Here is a 14,808-nt window from a genome sequence, read left to right as displayed (position 1 = left end):
GTTCAAATTCTATGTGCACTTTGTAGAGCGCTTTTAGGGTGACACTATACCGATATTCCGCTTACATGCAGAAAACGTACTTTCTTCCGCTTACATGCAGAAAACGTACTTCTAATGAAAATCCGTCTTTCTCCGGTTCTCCCAGACTATGTGACTGAAGTCTGACACATATACTGTAATACAGCACCGTAATTGCTAATTTTTTATTTTCTAGCCCATTCGACGAGAATGCTTTCGTAAAAAGTAGTGGAAGTACTAGTACGTTGGTAAGAAGTAGAACACCACTCAAATATTACAGAACGAATGAACATTCCTTCTTTAACTTTATCGTTACGAAAGTTCATTCAATCGCTCGTACTCCATGAGCGCGGTGCTGGAGATTGGAGAACAATCTGTCGATACTCCCATATATAGCACACCTTCGTTTCATTAACTTTCATAACATCCGACGTTATTAATCGTATATCCTAATTAACTGTTTTGATGATACTACTTTACCCAGCGTCTGCATTCAAAACGTGAAGAAAAAACTGTTTATCGGTCTTGGTTATAATCACTTATTTGTTAATTGCCAATCTTTGATTCAACAATGCGTCAAATTTTATATACGTAACAGCATTTAGATTCCAAACGGAAAGTGGTAACGCAAGCTACAGCACGTGTACGAGTATGAAAAAGCTGTTTTAGTTGGTTCTGATTTTGACTTTCTGATATTAACTTTACTTTTCTTTTACTTTTCGATATCGTTAATACGGCACGCAAAAGCTATACTTATTGAGCACAAAAACTACGAAGGTTTGAAAGCCGTCAGTTAACCGGAACGCCTGCACTTTTGTAAAATCAACATTTTAATTACCATAAGCTACTCGTGGAGTAATTTTCAGCCATGCAGCACAGCGCTATCGATACTGTATCTGGCGTTTATATGTATGCATATCAGATGTAGCTCTAGCAGGATTGTACTGTATTAATACAAACAATTAACCAAATATATATTTAGCTAGTGTAAATAGATTATGAGAAACTACATTATGAGAAAAAAGTTGTACGACACTAACAAGCAAAAGGAGCTACGCTTTTCCGCGTGAAGCAGAATGATAGACGTAATTCGGAAATGCAGAGTAAATTTAATTGACTGTGCTTTATGTCGGCCATGAAAACATGAGCATAATTTTGCCGCATAGTTCCGGCGGAACTGGAAGGCTTCTGGACGCGCGCAGGTCCGTCAGCTCGCTTTTGATAAACAACAAACATACTCTGTATAAGCAACATTAATGAACAACTGCAAGAACTACAATCAAAAGCAAAAAAGCAATATCTGTACAATGCACATGGGAAAGGGCGGGAGGGAGGAAAATTCATGTCCTAACACTGTAACTGTAGAGATACTCGTACTCTCGTAGATATGATTTCGACTAACCAGGTAAGCGCACTAGTTCCCCAGCAGCAAAGAAACATCTCAGATTCTCAATCTCGCACGAAACAGAGCAACAAGCAAACCAATGAAGGCAAAAAACGCCATAAATATCCAAAATACCTTTGGTACTTCTTTCTTAAGCGCCTGCGGCAGCATTAAAACTTTTTACAAAATTTTATAAAATATGCTTGCGATAAAATTGTTATACGGTAATATAATTATTAATGCATCAATCCGCCTGCAGCTATAACTTACTACTACTGTCGCATAATACAGAATGCCCAATAATGTTATTATGTTAATATTGCACTGCAATCTCTCTCGCCATGTCGCATCAAATTATCCTTACCAAAACTTTGTTACAACAAACCGGAAACTTATAGCATTAGAACTTTCAACAGCAGTACAGTACAAGTAGGTACACTTTTGTGCGTATACAAGGCACAAGCTGTGTTTTACAGTACAAGTACTTCTACAGGAAATCTATCCTCGTACATAAAATTCGATAGGCACTGGTGAACAAATTATTCACTGACGGTGACTGCGAAGTCGTCCGATAAACAAAATTGTTGTCTGCGGCGTTCCGCGCCCCGGCTCCCATTCGACATGCCGTTAGCTTTTTACTATGAGTAGGTGGCAGATGCGAAACGCTAGTATTTTGTCAGTACTTAATTTTGCAACTTCAGGATACTGCACGGTGCAATCAGTACGAAGTACAAAACGCGAAAACGGTACCTCTACCTGAATGTATAGGTCCTCTACACAATATTTTGCATTCACAATCATAATCTAACCTAAGACATATTGTAGGAATACAGAATTTCGTATATCGCGCATGGTTGCATCGAACGCGAGTAAAAAAATACCACATCAGACATAACTTACAGGAAATAGTGATAATATTACTTAAGACGTTTAAGTCGTCCTTAATTTTCCGCCTCTTAATCTGAGATCAAGAGTATAGCACCTGCAGTTATGGCAAATACTGTGGAGAATTTTATCCCCTTCGAATTAATTGAATTAATCGAGCGGGGACAACCATCGTGTGAAGTCCACAAAGCCAGAAGGACTGACCGTGTTCCCACTGATGAAGAGACCATTGCCGTTAAGCTCATCTTGCTCCCGGCAGATGCGTCCTCTAGAACAGAAAAAACTTCCGAACTGGATTTGAAATTAAAAGTTATTCTTGGTTTAAACCATGAAAATTTGGTGCCTCATCTGCAACTTCAGACCCGATCGCTGCCCCTCAGCAATAACGGTGTCCTTATTGATTGTTACTGTGTACTAATGGAATATTGCCAAGGTAAAATAATATTTATATGAATTATATGTATATATTTACACTACATGTACAATACAGTGGACTTCGTAAAGGAGAATGGTGGTGCTAATACGCGCAACTATAGCGCTAAAGTATGCATACGAGTGGGTGTGCGTTAACTGTTTAACACCATTAATAATTTCTGTAGTCCAGTGTACATCTGGTTGATGTTGCTCCTGTGATAGAAAATTTTAAAACGGGTACTGTATAATACCTACGTACTTTAACCGATAATTTTAACTGCATTAATATGTTTGAAAAGCATGCCATCAGTTGCAACCCACAGGAAAGCCTTAACTTTGTTGTGCAGGAGGAACGCTTCATAACGCGGTGAAACGGTTGGATTACAACCCAGAACTGTATGCAAAAAAGTGGACGCGGCAGATTTGCGAAGGATTAAAGTACCTTCACGAAAACCGCATCGTTCACCGGGACATCAAAAGCGGTAACATTCTCTTGTCCAGCTCCGACTTGCCCACCTGCACCATCAAAATAGCCGACTTGGGCGACTATAAGCAGATAAAAAGTGCCGTGACGAAGCCGAATGAGGTTTCGCACAGCAAGGGCACCCACGACTTCATGTCACCGGAAATGATGCTGGGAGAAATAGACAACACGGACTGGAATATCGGGCGCAAAACAGACATTTGGAGTCTGGGCTGTGTGGTCATCCAGCTGCTAACCGGAACGCATCCACGCTACTACAGACGGGAAACTGGGCGAGCAGCGGTAGAGCTGCATGGTCTGCAGATTGTCTTTTTCGTTGGAAGTGGCGGGCTGCCGGACATTCCGACCGATATTTCCTCCGAAGCCAACGATTTTGTTCGCTCGTGCCTGCAACGCAAACCGGTGGACAGAAGGACGGCAGCGGAAATGCTCGAGCATCCGTTTCTTGTGATGTGAAAACAATGCAGTGCAGGAATATTGTGATTTAATGGAGGCTAGCACAAAACTACCATATTTCCAGGACGACTATTGAATCCAAAATTTCCGATTCCGGCGATTCGTAATTGCAATAAGCTAAATTGCTGATGTTCAACATTGTGATAAGCTGTTATGATTCACTTAATTATGAGTTCCGAAATTTTTTACTCGTACCTACAGTAAGTTACTATGCGTTATTACTGGCAGACGGTTGCTACAGCCGGTTTGCATTTTCCAAACGTTTTATCGAATGCATCTATGAATGACTGAAGAACAAAATTCCGGAAGAACTGATGCCACCCCATCAACACATACGAACTCTGAAAATTTTCAAACGACGCTACTGGAGGCGTAAGCATTTTTCGGTATCAGTAAAACGCGATCACAACCTGTTGCGATACCAAACGAAAGATTACTGCAAAATGGCAACGTGTATCAACAAATAAAATTTGGACGAAACGGTGAAGACATTAAAAAGAAAGATCAAGTAGCACTGGAATCGCTTGTCGTATAACGGGCTGCTGGTTATTCTAGAAGTATTCTGTCCAACGTCTCTTCCTGGTGCCGCACATAGTAGAGAGCTGACACTGAGATGAGGTGGTCGGGATGAAAAATGACGCACGCATGCAAAATATGCCTGGTAAGAACTGCACAGCATCCAGCAGATTTGTCCCATCAGGTTTGCAAAACCGCCTTCATAAATGCAGTTATCCATCGGCTCAGCAAGATTTACAGAAGCTTGTCAGCAAGAAACTCCTCAATGGTATCGGTGTTCCACTTCTCAATTCCTAAATTTTGGGCCACAGTGCCATCCTCGTTATACAGCTAAAAAAAACCGGAGCTGCCTGTACTAGTGTAAACAGCACAGTACGTAGTATACTGACTATGCATCAGGAAATTACAGCATTTAATGCGCAGGCTGAACCACCAATACTAACAATAAGTACTTTTACACTGGGAATTAAGATTAGTGTTACTTACCTTTACACTGGGATCCGCACCACGAACGTACTTCACGCTCAGGGTTGGGAATCTCTGCATCTTTTCGCCTTTTATGAAAGCTGCATACAGAAACGTGACTTAAAGTCAAGCAGACTAAACAGCAATTCACTATTTTAACAGGCCCATGCAAAATATTTAACCAAATTATATATATATTTACAGAGTACACATACATATATATACAGAGTACATATTATATGCAAAATATTATTTATGTAGTATTTCACCTTGCACTTGAGGATAGCGGCCCAATTTTCACCCACAGACTTCGATCACAGCGCTTGCAAATTTCTGTTAAAATAAATTTCACTGTTAAAATAAAACTAGCATATCGATTAGTTTTTTCTATACAAAAGTTGAGTGCATGAACTATTAGAATAAAAAATAAACTAATTGAATAAAATTATAAAAAGCAAACCAGTAACCAGTATACGAGTACTGTTATCACCGTAACGGCAGCCTCTTCTTCTTCGTCGGATTTACAACAACTCCGACATTGTGCTCCTAATTCTTCTTCCAAATCGAATTCGGTTAACTTATCACAAGATGAACACAGAAGCGAGTTGGAGTGGAAACCCAAGCTCAGGCAGTGCTCTTGGGAAGAAACACCACTCGCATGGACCATAGATGGTATGGTGGATCCCTAAAAATTCACAAAAATATTAAAATAAAGCAAGACACCAGAAAAATGAATCCTGTACAATGAAACTGAAGTCGATCACATTATCAAATGCAAATTAGCAGACTGCGGCACTTACTGCAAGGATCATCAAGCAGGACATTAATACGTCCCGCAAATGGCTCCCCATTCCCAATGATTATTCAGCAATCAGCCGGATCAGGCATGAAAACTTATAAGAGATTCTGAAGAAAAAAACGAGAACAAATGATTTTACAAATCCCCAGAAATAAAATAATAAGTATGCTCCTCCTTATGTTCTCACGCAAATATCTCAAAAATACCTGCCAAAAGTCTTCGGCGAACTAAAACGAAGATAAGTATGGATGAAAAATTATATGTACGAGCACGGTAAAGTACTGTAACTGATTAACAACAAAAATACACTTATGCTTTAGCCTTTAATACGGAAAACAGGTGCCACATCGCACGTTCTTCGTTTTGGCGATTTCTGCTTCTCTCGGTTCAAGATGTACTCGAGTCACCTCGAGCCGAGTCGTATTGCAACGCGACGTCGAAACCGCGCCGCGATTTCGAGACGATAAGCCAACCCGTACCCGTTCATATTTGTGCGCTTTTGCTATTTTCATTCGCTTAGACACGACAGCTAACTCCGCCCCCTAAAATGTGGAAAGTGTCGTGCGGAAAATGCAGTTCGTTCCTCCCGCGACGACTACGCAGTCGTATTAATTTTGCTGGTCTACGGACCTTTAAATTTTATGCTGTTGCAGCAAGTAGCGAGCTCTCAGAATTTGGTTCATGAGACAGTTCTTGTTGAACTACCTGCCAGCAATTTAACAAATTCTGGACACTTTTGATCGTTTTTCTATTTTTGCCTTTTGATCGGATAATTCGCCTCCCTGGCGTTTCTTGGGGACATACTTTCCACGCTGATCAATGAGCTGTATTGTGGTAAGTCATTTTTCTTATTTAGTTATTTTCAATTTTGGCCTGAAATATAAAGCAAGTAAGCTGTTAGCTTTTAGCATTTACTGTTTACCGATACATTGTTCGTGTATCCGTTATTGCCATTACTATGAATTAGAAGGAGATACCCATTTTTGCAGTGGGAAAGAATATGTTATTTAATTTTTTTGTTCGTACTTTTGTTAAGACAGTCAACGTGTGCATTGTTTAAAACCTAACTCTGGTTTGTTGTTGAAATCATGCGAATGGTATGTATAATCCAGTTTCTGTTGTGACATCTAGGGTAAGTGATAGACTGATAGGTTATCCTTATTCCTTCTTTCCCCAGGAAATCTCTCGTAAACGTAGACTTTGGGAATTCGGAATTTTCAGAAAACCTTTAGAACCCCCAAAATTGTATTTATGCTGTTTGCATCTCGATTTTTTTTGATTTTGCTGTGATCTGGGTACAAGAAATTACCGTATTATTCGTTCTTTAAATCTTTCCGGGAGTTGGCATACCGTATCGACATGCCGTCGATGCCGACTTTGAATTTCAATCAATGGGTGACCTCATTTGATTCCAGTCGCCGACAAGATAGTGCAGCCTGCAATGCAATGTCTGGCTCTCGTTGCTGTTTAGCGTAAGCGATTGCGTCATTTCGTTATTTTGCGTCGAAACCGAATCGTCGATGAAAGAAATTTTTTTACAGACATGTTCTAAACTGTTGTCAGTGTTATAATAACGTTGGTAACATTTTCTAACATTTATAACATTGTTACTGTTAACGCAAATTATTTTTTATTGTTAATTAATACAATTTTACGAATTGACTGCTTGTTGTGGGACGTAAGGCGGTAAGGGGTAACTCAAATTTAATCATCCCGCCGGTTTCGATTGTTACTTATGGTTAGGTTAGTATTCCTTCCTAAGTTTAATTATAGAGCCTGTATTATTCCAGAAATATCGTTTTCTCGGCTTTTAATTTATATCGCCATCGGAAATACGTTAAATTTTACTTATTATATTATTTCAAAAATTGCTGCCGGAAGCTGCGCTTCTTGTTTGCATTTCTTCGTTAGCTCTCCCTGTTGAACGTGTGAAGATATACGGCATGGTAATCGGTTAGGAGGAACTGTTGAGAAGGGCAATCGTAAAATGCCGGCTTGCATAAAAATGCTAAAATAGTCGCCTAATATGCATCCCGATGATCGCGTGATGTTGACGAAATGCGTTTTACTGTGCAATATTGTACTGTGAGTAAATTCTGATTCTTGTTATAGTAGATAAATATAGACGCACACAGAAGATTTCGGATTCTCACGCCAGAATCCTCACTAAATTATGATGCTAGGCAGCTGGGGTAATAAGCTTTAAAGTTTGAGGCAACTCACTGGCACATTGATGGAGATGACCATGGCCGTGAAAACTGTTAGTATATGTCAATATCTAACGGTATTTTCATCGTGTATAACTCCTTTTCTTGTTTGTACGAATCAGTACGATAGATACGTGCACACTGTTTAGGTCTGTTTTTTTGAAATTTCGAACTTGCCAGAGGTACGTAACCTGAATTAGTTTTTTATTGATGTAAACATTTGTAGAGCCGTAAACATTTCTGTGCTGGCATAATGGCATTCGATAGTTAGTTAGACCAAGGAATTCGAGATTAATGTTTTTTTTTATTTCGAGAACAAAAATTGTAATTTTAGGTACAAAATTACAGTCCATTTGCAAAATTAGACATTTACTAGCGCCTAGCCCAGTTTATGCCGTATTTCAGTAGTAAGTGAAAGTGGATATCGTATGCATTTCGACATGTACCAACACTGGTAATTCGAACAAACATTGGAATGCAGAAAATCTTTGTTTCTTGCGATTACTAGTACGGCCATAAGCAATTTTCCGATAAAAGCAGTCGGCAAGCCAAGTTTGTACATAGTTCGCAGCAAAACCTTAAGGCGATCGCATGGAACTCGTCAGTCGGTGTTGGCTGTACCTTGAACTTGTTGCAATTGTTTGGCCAATCGATCGGTCTGCATGCCTGATTACCATCATCGTTGTCATTGTAATGACCTTTACGTATCCTGCAAGATCTAGATGTTTGGGTTGTGCATCGTAACCTAGTGAATTCGAAGACTGCCACAAGCAGCAGGAGAGGTGCAGCTATTTTTTACTCTGAAGTATGTGTAATGTACAGGCAGTTGTATTGGTTTTTCTTTGGCTTAAATCGATGTTGATATACTTGGGAGCATGAGAGTGCGTAATGGGAGTGATACAGGTAGTTTGTTTGGATTGGAAAATTGGATCGTGTTTGCTCAGTGTTGTGAAGATACGGTTGTTGGTTGCAGTTCTTTGGAGAATTCGGCCGAGTCGTAGTCGAACATCCTGTTGGAAGCCGACTGTCTCAGGACATCTGCCAGGCACAGCACGCTGGACCGTAATTGCATTGTGTGGGCCAGTCTACGTTGAGGGACAGTCTGTATTCCCTCGAACGGACTGCACTGATTTCCGAACTGCCAATTTACGTAAGTGATTTTACGCTCTGCATTTCGAACTTCCGCTGTTATTTAGGGCTGTCTGAAAGAATGTCTTCGAAATAAGTAGCTGCATGCGTGATGTTAGCAAAAATGCAGATGAATCTAAAGCTGTACATTTGCAGTACCACGCCTGCGTCCCCCATAACGACATCCAGGGACTGTGGGAGAAATCTGGCAGTTTTCTCTTCGTATTGTCTTCATTTGTGATATAGTGATTTGAGCTTCTCTCATCCTTTTTGTCTCGATCTGTGTTGGACCTCTGACTTCCTTCCCTGCTCAGTTTAAATTGTGTTTGCGGGAGAGAAGTGCAGACGTTTACATTTTATCTGTGAACATCCTGCGATATTTTGTTCGTTATTTACACGTATCCCATATCTTCGTGTGGGTGATTGTTGGATTACGCTGCGGGTATTATTCCATATTGGGGCTGATTGTGTTCCGGACACTCAGACGCAAGATTTGTTGGGATTACATTTTCTGTGAATACTTTGTCCATTTGCTCAGGTGCATGTAGTGTGACTCGTCGATTGTTATTCCCTGCCGAAAGTTCATTGAAAGTAAGGATTATTTTTCTCTTTGTTTTGTGTTTGACGGTTGGCGAAAGAAAACTGTTATTGCAGTTACTTGGTTTGTAAAGAAAAAACAAAAATGGCTCGCTTCCGACCTCCGGCACCAGCTGAAATCGCATCCAAGGGATTCCGTTTTCTCATAACGGATCGACCATCGGATGCAACAATGGAGACATACCTCCAGGTAACACTTGTTAGATTTGGCATTAAAGAATTGGAATCTTGATGATTTTTCCAAGTTCATAGGTATTATAAGCATTCATTGTAAATTGCGCTGTCTGAGTAACAAAAGGAAAGGGCGGGCTGCTTTAGCGAGACAAGGCCAACGATTTTTCTGATGGAAGATCTCAGTTAATTGTACGCATCGCTTTGTAACGACTTTTTGTCGGCCACAAATCAATCGGTCACCTGGATGGTCATGTGGTTGATTAGGGAAGGGATGATGACGTGCATAGATATTTGTGTGCGCAAAGTTCTGGCGCGTATAGTTGGCAGTCGTTCCCGGTACTTTGAGTCATCTGACTGTGTTGTTATTGATTTTGTGTCGGGTTGCATAGGAGCTGAAGAAGCACGGCGTGACTGATGTGGTGCGTGTGTGTGAGCCATCATATGAGACGGTGCAGCTAAAGGAGGCCGGGATTCAGGTGTGGGTAAGTGAGCGCGCTCCCTTTTTTCCGTGAAAATGACCTAACTTTATTGGCTGTAATTGGTGCTTGTCGTTAAACCGTTAGATTTTCATCGTGGATAAGCGGTTTTGACTTACATTTTCATGATCGGCTGGTGTGACTGAGGTACTGTAATAAACTTGTCTGATTGTGTGCAGGATTGGTTCTTTCCCGATGGATCGTATCCGGTTGAGGACATTCTCAACCGTTGGTTCGATTTGTTGAAGACGCGCTTCCGTGAAAATCCCGACGCATGTGTTGCTGTGCATTGTATTGCTGGTTTGGGAAGGTAAGAAAGCGTTTTTGTGGGTGCAAAGCAAGTACTGCAAGTCTACAACGTACAGCATTTTTCATTTGACGAATAACGTCTCTTTTAGAGCGCCAGTTCTTGTGGCTGTTGCTTTGATTGAACTCGGAATGCCCAGTGAGGATGCTGTTGAATTGATTCGCAAGTGAGTGAAGGTTTTGGTTTTGTTCTGGAAATTAATATTGTGCTGTATAGTGTTTGAAGCATTTTATAACGAACTGTACCTCGTTCATCCACGTACAATTTTTAATGCAGTTTGAAAGTTATATCTACATCATAAACGTTATATCAAAACGTGGGACCTCGGAATAGAATTCTAACTGACCTCTAAGGCCTAAATAGCTTCGAATAAGCGCACCGTAGGTTTTTGATTAAGTGCCACTTTATTCCATTAATTAATTTTACATTTTCATCTTGTCCATGATATAAGTAAATAAGAACGGGCACCATTTTGCAGTAAGCGGCGTGGTGCCATCAATGCTAAGCAACTGGACTACCTGAACTCGTACCGTCCGAAGTCCCGATTGAAGATTAGCAAGAATGGCAAGCATGATTGTTGCGTCCAGTGACTGCATGGCTGGCTGCAAATGTATTCTGATGTCACGAACGTTTTCTATCCACACACACAACCCACACATATTGACCGTCTCTCTTCTGCTCTGTGGAACAAATCCGTCTCCTCTTTTTTCTGGCTTATAATTTTTAGCCCTAACCGGGGGTCTGTGACTTGTATGAGCGTTCGCATTTTCTAAGCAACCCGGCGTTGTTTTTTTCGACGTTTTATCTAGAAAAGTAATTTATAATAATATTTTAACGATTATTCAAGCGAAGGACATGCGATCGTGAATTGTCCTGTTGCTGTTTTTACTGGGTGATAATGCATTAGTTGGTTATGTTGTCTCAATCCCCCATTTTTGGCCCCCCACCTTGAACAACCTCCCCGCAGGAAGTTTTAAACTATTAACTGACGTTTATTAACATTGCGGATCCAGGCGTGTGCACCTTTGGCCCATCAGAAACTTTACCATTTCTTATGCGCATTCTGTCTTTTTTCGGTTAAATTGTACTTAAGTATTGGCATAGCTGATGGAAATGGACGGATTCTTTGTAAGTGACGGTAGAGAAAAAGGGTTTCCTTATTCTGCTTTAATTTAATGGCTTTCTTTTTTGACGAGAGTTGCTATTTCTTTGTGGCTGCCCAATTTCCGGCGCTCTTTTCCCTTTTTCACGCGATTTTTTTGATGAGCCCTTGGTGTGCATCGATTGTTGTGATATTTTTGTGCTGCTGCGTTGATTGATGATCGATTTTTTAGAAGTGTAGTTTTTGGAAATCAACTAAAAAAACGAACCCGTTTATGTGTTTTTTTGTCGGTTAATTAGATGTTTTTGGCCGTGTTTTTTATGTTGGTGAACAGTGACTGAAGACTTCGCAAAAACAGAAGAAACAAAGCATGCCGTTTCTTTGTTCAACGTGGTTGTTTGGATCTGCTGGTTGGTGTTTTGAAATGTGCAAGAAAATGGGATTGAGCATACAAAGCGACCACAGTTTTTGTTGTTTGCGCTGTAGTCTGTACGAGTACCATGGTAAAGAGAGTAGAGTATATTCCATTTACCTTTTATTCATCATTTACGTGGCATATGTACATAGATAGTACGGTAGCAAAGCCGGTAATTCATGTAAAAAAAATAAAATATTACCGAAAGACCTATGTGCATAGTTATTTCGTACAAGACATACTTACAAAATTAATGAGAAAACACACCGTACGCGGCAACATAAACGTCAATCCAATATCGGATAAAACTTTACTTGGCAATTTCTTCTACTTATAACAGTACTGTACGTTGCAAACAGCATCCACCGAATGAAAAAGTTACATGAACATGTTGTCAGGATCATCGCCTGGTCCAGGTGGCGGGCGCATATGGTCAGGATCCGGTCTATAAAAAATTACAAACAGTATCATACAGAAGAGTAAGTATTACACTCGTACAGCCATAGTAAAATAATAATACGATATAGTCACACAGGGAAAGCATTTGACAAAGCTCAAGGATTACACTAGCACCATACTTCGCACTTATTATTGCGAATGCAGGACAAAAAACAATTCACCCAGCTAAACTGACAAAAATTTTGGAATAAGTACACCAAAATCCCCTCAATGTGTGACAACCATTTTACTACCACAAAACTTACTCGAAAGGTCGCATTGGACGAGGACCACGGATCCGCGGGCCAACTCCAAATACGCCGGGTGGATTCGGAAAAGACCCTGTTCCCAAAGGATCACCGAAAGGATGTGCCGGCATAAACTCGGGGGGTCCTGGAGGGTCATATCGATATGGTCGACCAGGAAAACCAACGCCGGAACCGGGAAGGCCGCCACTGAAATGCACAACTTTGACTTGCTTTTGCGTTAATTGGACGACTATTCCGGTAACGGGTAAAAAGTGAACGACAGGGACTGTTGCTCCAACAAGCCGAGACCAACTTACGGATAGATATCACGAGGCCCGAATATGTTTCCCCCAGTTCCGTGGAAAGGATCCAAATCACGACTGCCTAGGCCACCAGGCAGAATCCCACTGCTGCAAATGAGAACACCACGCTGAGTGAAAGATTCAGCATCAAACATGCGCGATCGCTAAATGAAAAGAATACACCGCTAACAATAGTAAAGGAAACGCACCGGGGCGGAATGAATTCCGACAAGGGTGGTGGTGCTAACGGAGCAAAGGGGTCGGGAACAGCCGGCGCAGGCATCGCCGGGATGACGGGGATGAAGCGGGCCGCGGTGGGGTCGGCTGAGCCTACCCCAGTTGGCTGCGGCATGGCCGCTCCTGTGCCCGATCCCGCGCCGCGCTTCGTGGATCGCAGTTTGTCGATCACATCCTTATCAATGGTATCCACGAAGGTTTTGAATTGAGGAAACGACCTACATTGGACAGAACATCAACACCGCGTAATGCGGGTGGGATGTTATTGACGATGAAATATGCCGTGCTTTGAGCTGTCAGCTTACGTGGGTGAAGCGTAGACTTGCCACTGCTCCGGAATAACACTGGCTGAATTCACTTCAAAAGGGATCACGTCTTCCTCGCCACCGGACACCTATGAGAAAATAATCAGAAATTGCGAAGTAAAATTTCTCCGTGTTTTATCGCGATTTAGAGAACCTCCGCATTTCCAGCATTTTATACTATATCGTGACACTTCAAGTATCATACTTCATACAGTAATGTTGAGCATCTGCAAGTCTTACACAGGTTTTCACACTGATATGTACAAGTACGAGGCTGTCGTATAATTTAAAGTTGTGCCACTGTAATTCACTGTCATATACAAATATTATTAAGTGTGCTTCAGTAACTAGTTACATTACTACGACGATCTACTGTAAATTCTGCAAAATATAAACTGCACTCTTATTTTATAAAAGTACGTCATTCAGAGAGAATTTTTCGTCTTACCAGAATTTGTCCGAGAATGATGTTATCTGTAATGCTGGCAGCGGGGATAAGTTTGAGCAGGATCATCTTCGACGGTTGACTGTTTCCGATGTAAAGCAGCGAGTAGAACCCAGATGATCGATCATTCCAGTCCGTTGGAAGCAGCTCCGTTGCAGCTCTTGACGGATCTTTGTCCGCAGGAAGCTGTTATCAGTGACAGACTTCATCAATAATGTTGTCATTTCCCACTCATTTTACTGATCTGACGGTGAGGTAGTTTTAAGTATAAGCGGCAGTTAACAAAAATCTCACCTCTGTTTCGTGTCCGAGACATTTGTAACCACTTCCCACGAGTAGCCAGTGGGCCAGCGCAAGGCTCGCTTCATGACGGTTCTGAATCTGGGGCTTGATCAGCTGCCAAAACACGTCTAAACCTTGGAATCTGGCTGGATTCGACATTGTTTTGAGCGAACTCAGTCAATTCTCTGAATCGCGACGTAACAAAACAATGAGAGTCACTCAGAAGTCTCACGCAGTTTCGGTAGTTCAAACTTTAACGAATTTCCTAATGTAAACAAAATTACAAACACTGAAATTTTTATTTCTGACAGTATTTGCTGCTGAGCAGCTGAAGCGATCCAACTGAGAACATAAAAAGCAAAACTCATGAGTCACAAACGGTGGTTTTCCGTTTTTTATTCAAGTGACCGCCAATCTGAGGGGGGAAAGGGAGTACGAGTTACAACGTGTTACAACAGTACCGTTACATAGAGCCCCCAAACAGTAACAAATTTTTGTACGGCTACGTACGGTTTCCGCTTACGCCTCGTACGGCTACGGTACGGTTACGGCAGAAGTAACTGGATTGACAGTACGGTATACCGTATACGGCAGTACCGTATACGTATAGAGTTCAGCCATAGTATTGTAAGCCGTATACCGGCATATCAACAACAGTACGTAACCGTAGTGAAAATTGGTACTGTAACGAAAGTGCCGTACGTAACCGTAAGCTAAAAACACG

General features: G+C 41.2%; 4 protein-coding genes across 7 annotated transcripts; 2 read left to right on the top strand and 2 right to left on the bottom strand.

Moving 5' to 3' along the window:
• Positions 1 to 2,186: 2,186 nt before the first annotated feature.
• On the top strand, positions 2,187 to 4,199 carry LOC129581081 (uncharacterized). The gene is made up of 2 exons (XM_055471962.1): positions 2,187 to 2,720; positions 3,049 to 4,199. Exons 1-2 carry the CDS (start codon positions 2,393 to 2,395, stop codon positions 3,639 to 3,641), a joined length of 921 nt encoding a protein of 306 aa, XP_055327937.1. The 5' UTR covers positions 2,187 to 2,392; the 3' UTR covers positions 3,642 to 4,199.
• Positions 3,886 to 5,775, bottom strand: LOC129581082 (selenoprotein F-like). The gene is made up of 6 exons (XM_055471964.1): positions 5,628 to 5,775; positions 5,423 to 5,528; positions 5,113 to 5,307; positions 4,892 to 4,955; positions 4,644 to 4,723; positions 3,886 to 4,487 (listed from the first exon to the last, which is right to left on the bottom strand). Exons 2-6 carry the CDS (start codon positions 5,471 to 5,473, stop codon positions 4,392 to 4,394), a joined length of 486 nt encoding a protein of 161 aa, XP_055327939.1. The 5' UTR covers positions 5,474 to 5,528; positions 5,628 to 5,775; the 3' UTR covers positions 3,886 to 4,391.
• Positions 5,776 to 6,019: 244 nt separating this feature from the next.
• LOC129581037 (PRL-1 phosphatase-like) lies at positions 6,020 to 11,871 on the top strand. Of its 4 annotated transcripts, none has more exons than XM_055471878.1 (8): positions 6,020 to 6,255; positions 8,602 to 8,778; positions 8,913 to 9,347; positions 9,411 to 9,543; positions 9,917 to 10,009; positions 10,183 to 10,313; positions 10,402 to 10,476; positions 10,789 to 11,871. In XM_055471878.1, exons 4-8 carry the CDS (start codon positions 9,439 to 9,441, stop codon positions 10,898 to 10,900), a joined length of 516 nt encoding a protein of 171 aa, XP_055327853.1. In that variant the 5' UTR covers positions 6,020 to 6,255; positions 8,602 to 8,778; positions 8,913 to 9,347; positions 9,411 to 9,438; the 3' UTR covers positions 10,901 to 11,871. The 4 variants fall into 4 exon arrangements, with proteins under 4 accessions (XP_055327853.1, XP_055327855.1, XP_055327856.1 ...); XM_055471880.1 differs by lacking the exon at positions 6,020 to 6,255 and adding an exon at positions 7,652 to 7,810; XM_055471881.1 differs by lacking the exon at positions 6,020 to 6,255 and adding an exon at positions 8,227 to 8,433.
• A 65-nt stretch (positions 11,872 to 11,936) lies between these two features.
• On the bottom strand, positions 11,937 to 14,418 carry LOC129581036 (proteasome inhibitor PI31 subunit-like). Its single transcript, XM_055471876.1, has 7 exons — positions 14,097 to 14,418; positions 13,806 to 13,988; positions 13,358 to 13,446; positions 13,025 to 13,270; positions 12,831 to 12,923; positions 12,532 to 12,720; positions 11,937 to 12,272 (listed from the first exon to the last, which is right to left on the bottom strand). Exons 1-7 carry the CDS (start codon positions 14,241 to 14,243, stop codon positions 12,206 to 12,208), a joined length of 1,014 nt encoding a protein of 337 aa, XP_055327851.1. The 5' UTR covers positions 14,244 to 14,418; the 3' UTR covers positions 11,937 to 12,205.
• Between the last annotated feature and the right edge of the window lie 390 nt (positions 14,419 to 14,808).

The sequence above is a fragment of the Paramacrobiotus metropolitanus genome, unplaced genomic scaffold, assembly GCF_019649055.1.
Source record: "Paramacrobiotus metropolitanus isolate TYO unplaced genomic scaffold, Prichtersi_v1.0 Parri_scaffold0000005, whole genome shotgun sequence".
In the NCBI taxonomy this organism is placed as follows: Eukaryota; Metazoa; Tardigrada; class Eutardigrada; order Parachela; family Macrobiotidae; genus Paramacrobiotus; species Paramacrobiotus metropolitanus.
Note: the sequence above shows the minus strand (reverse complement) of the source record. Positions and strands in the feature narration are given on the sequence as shown.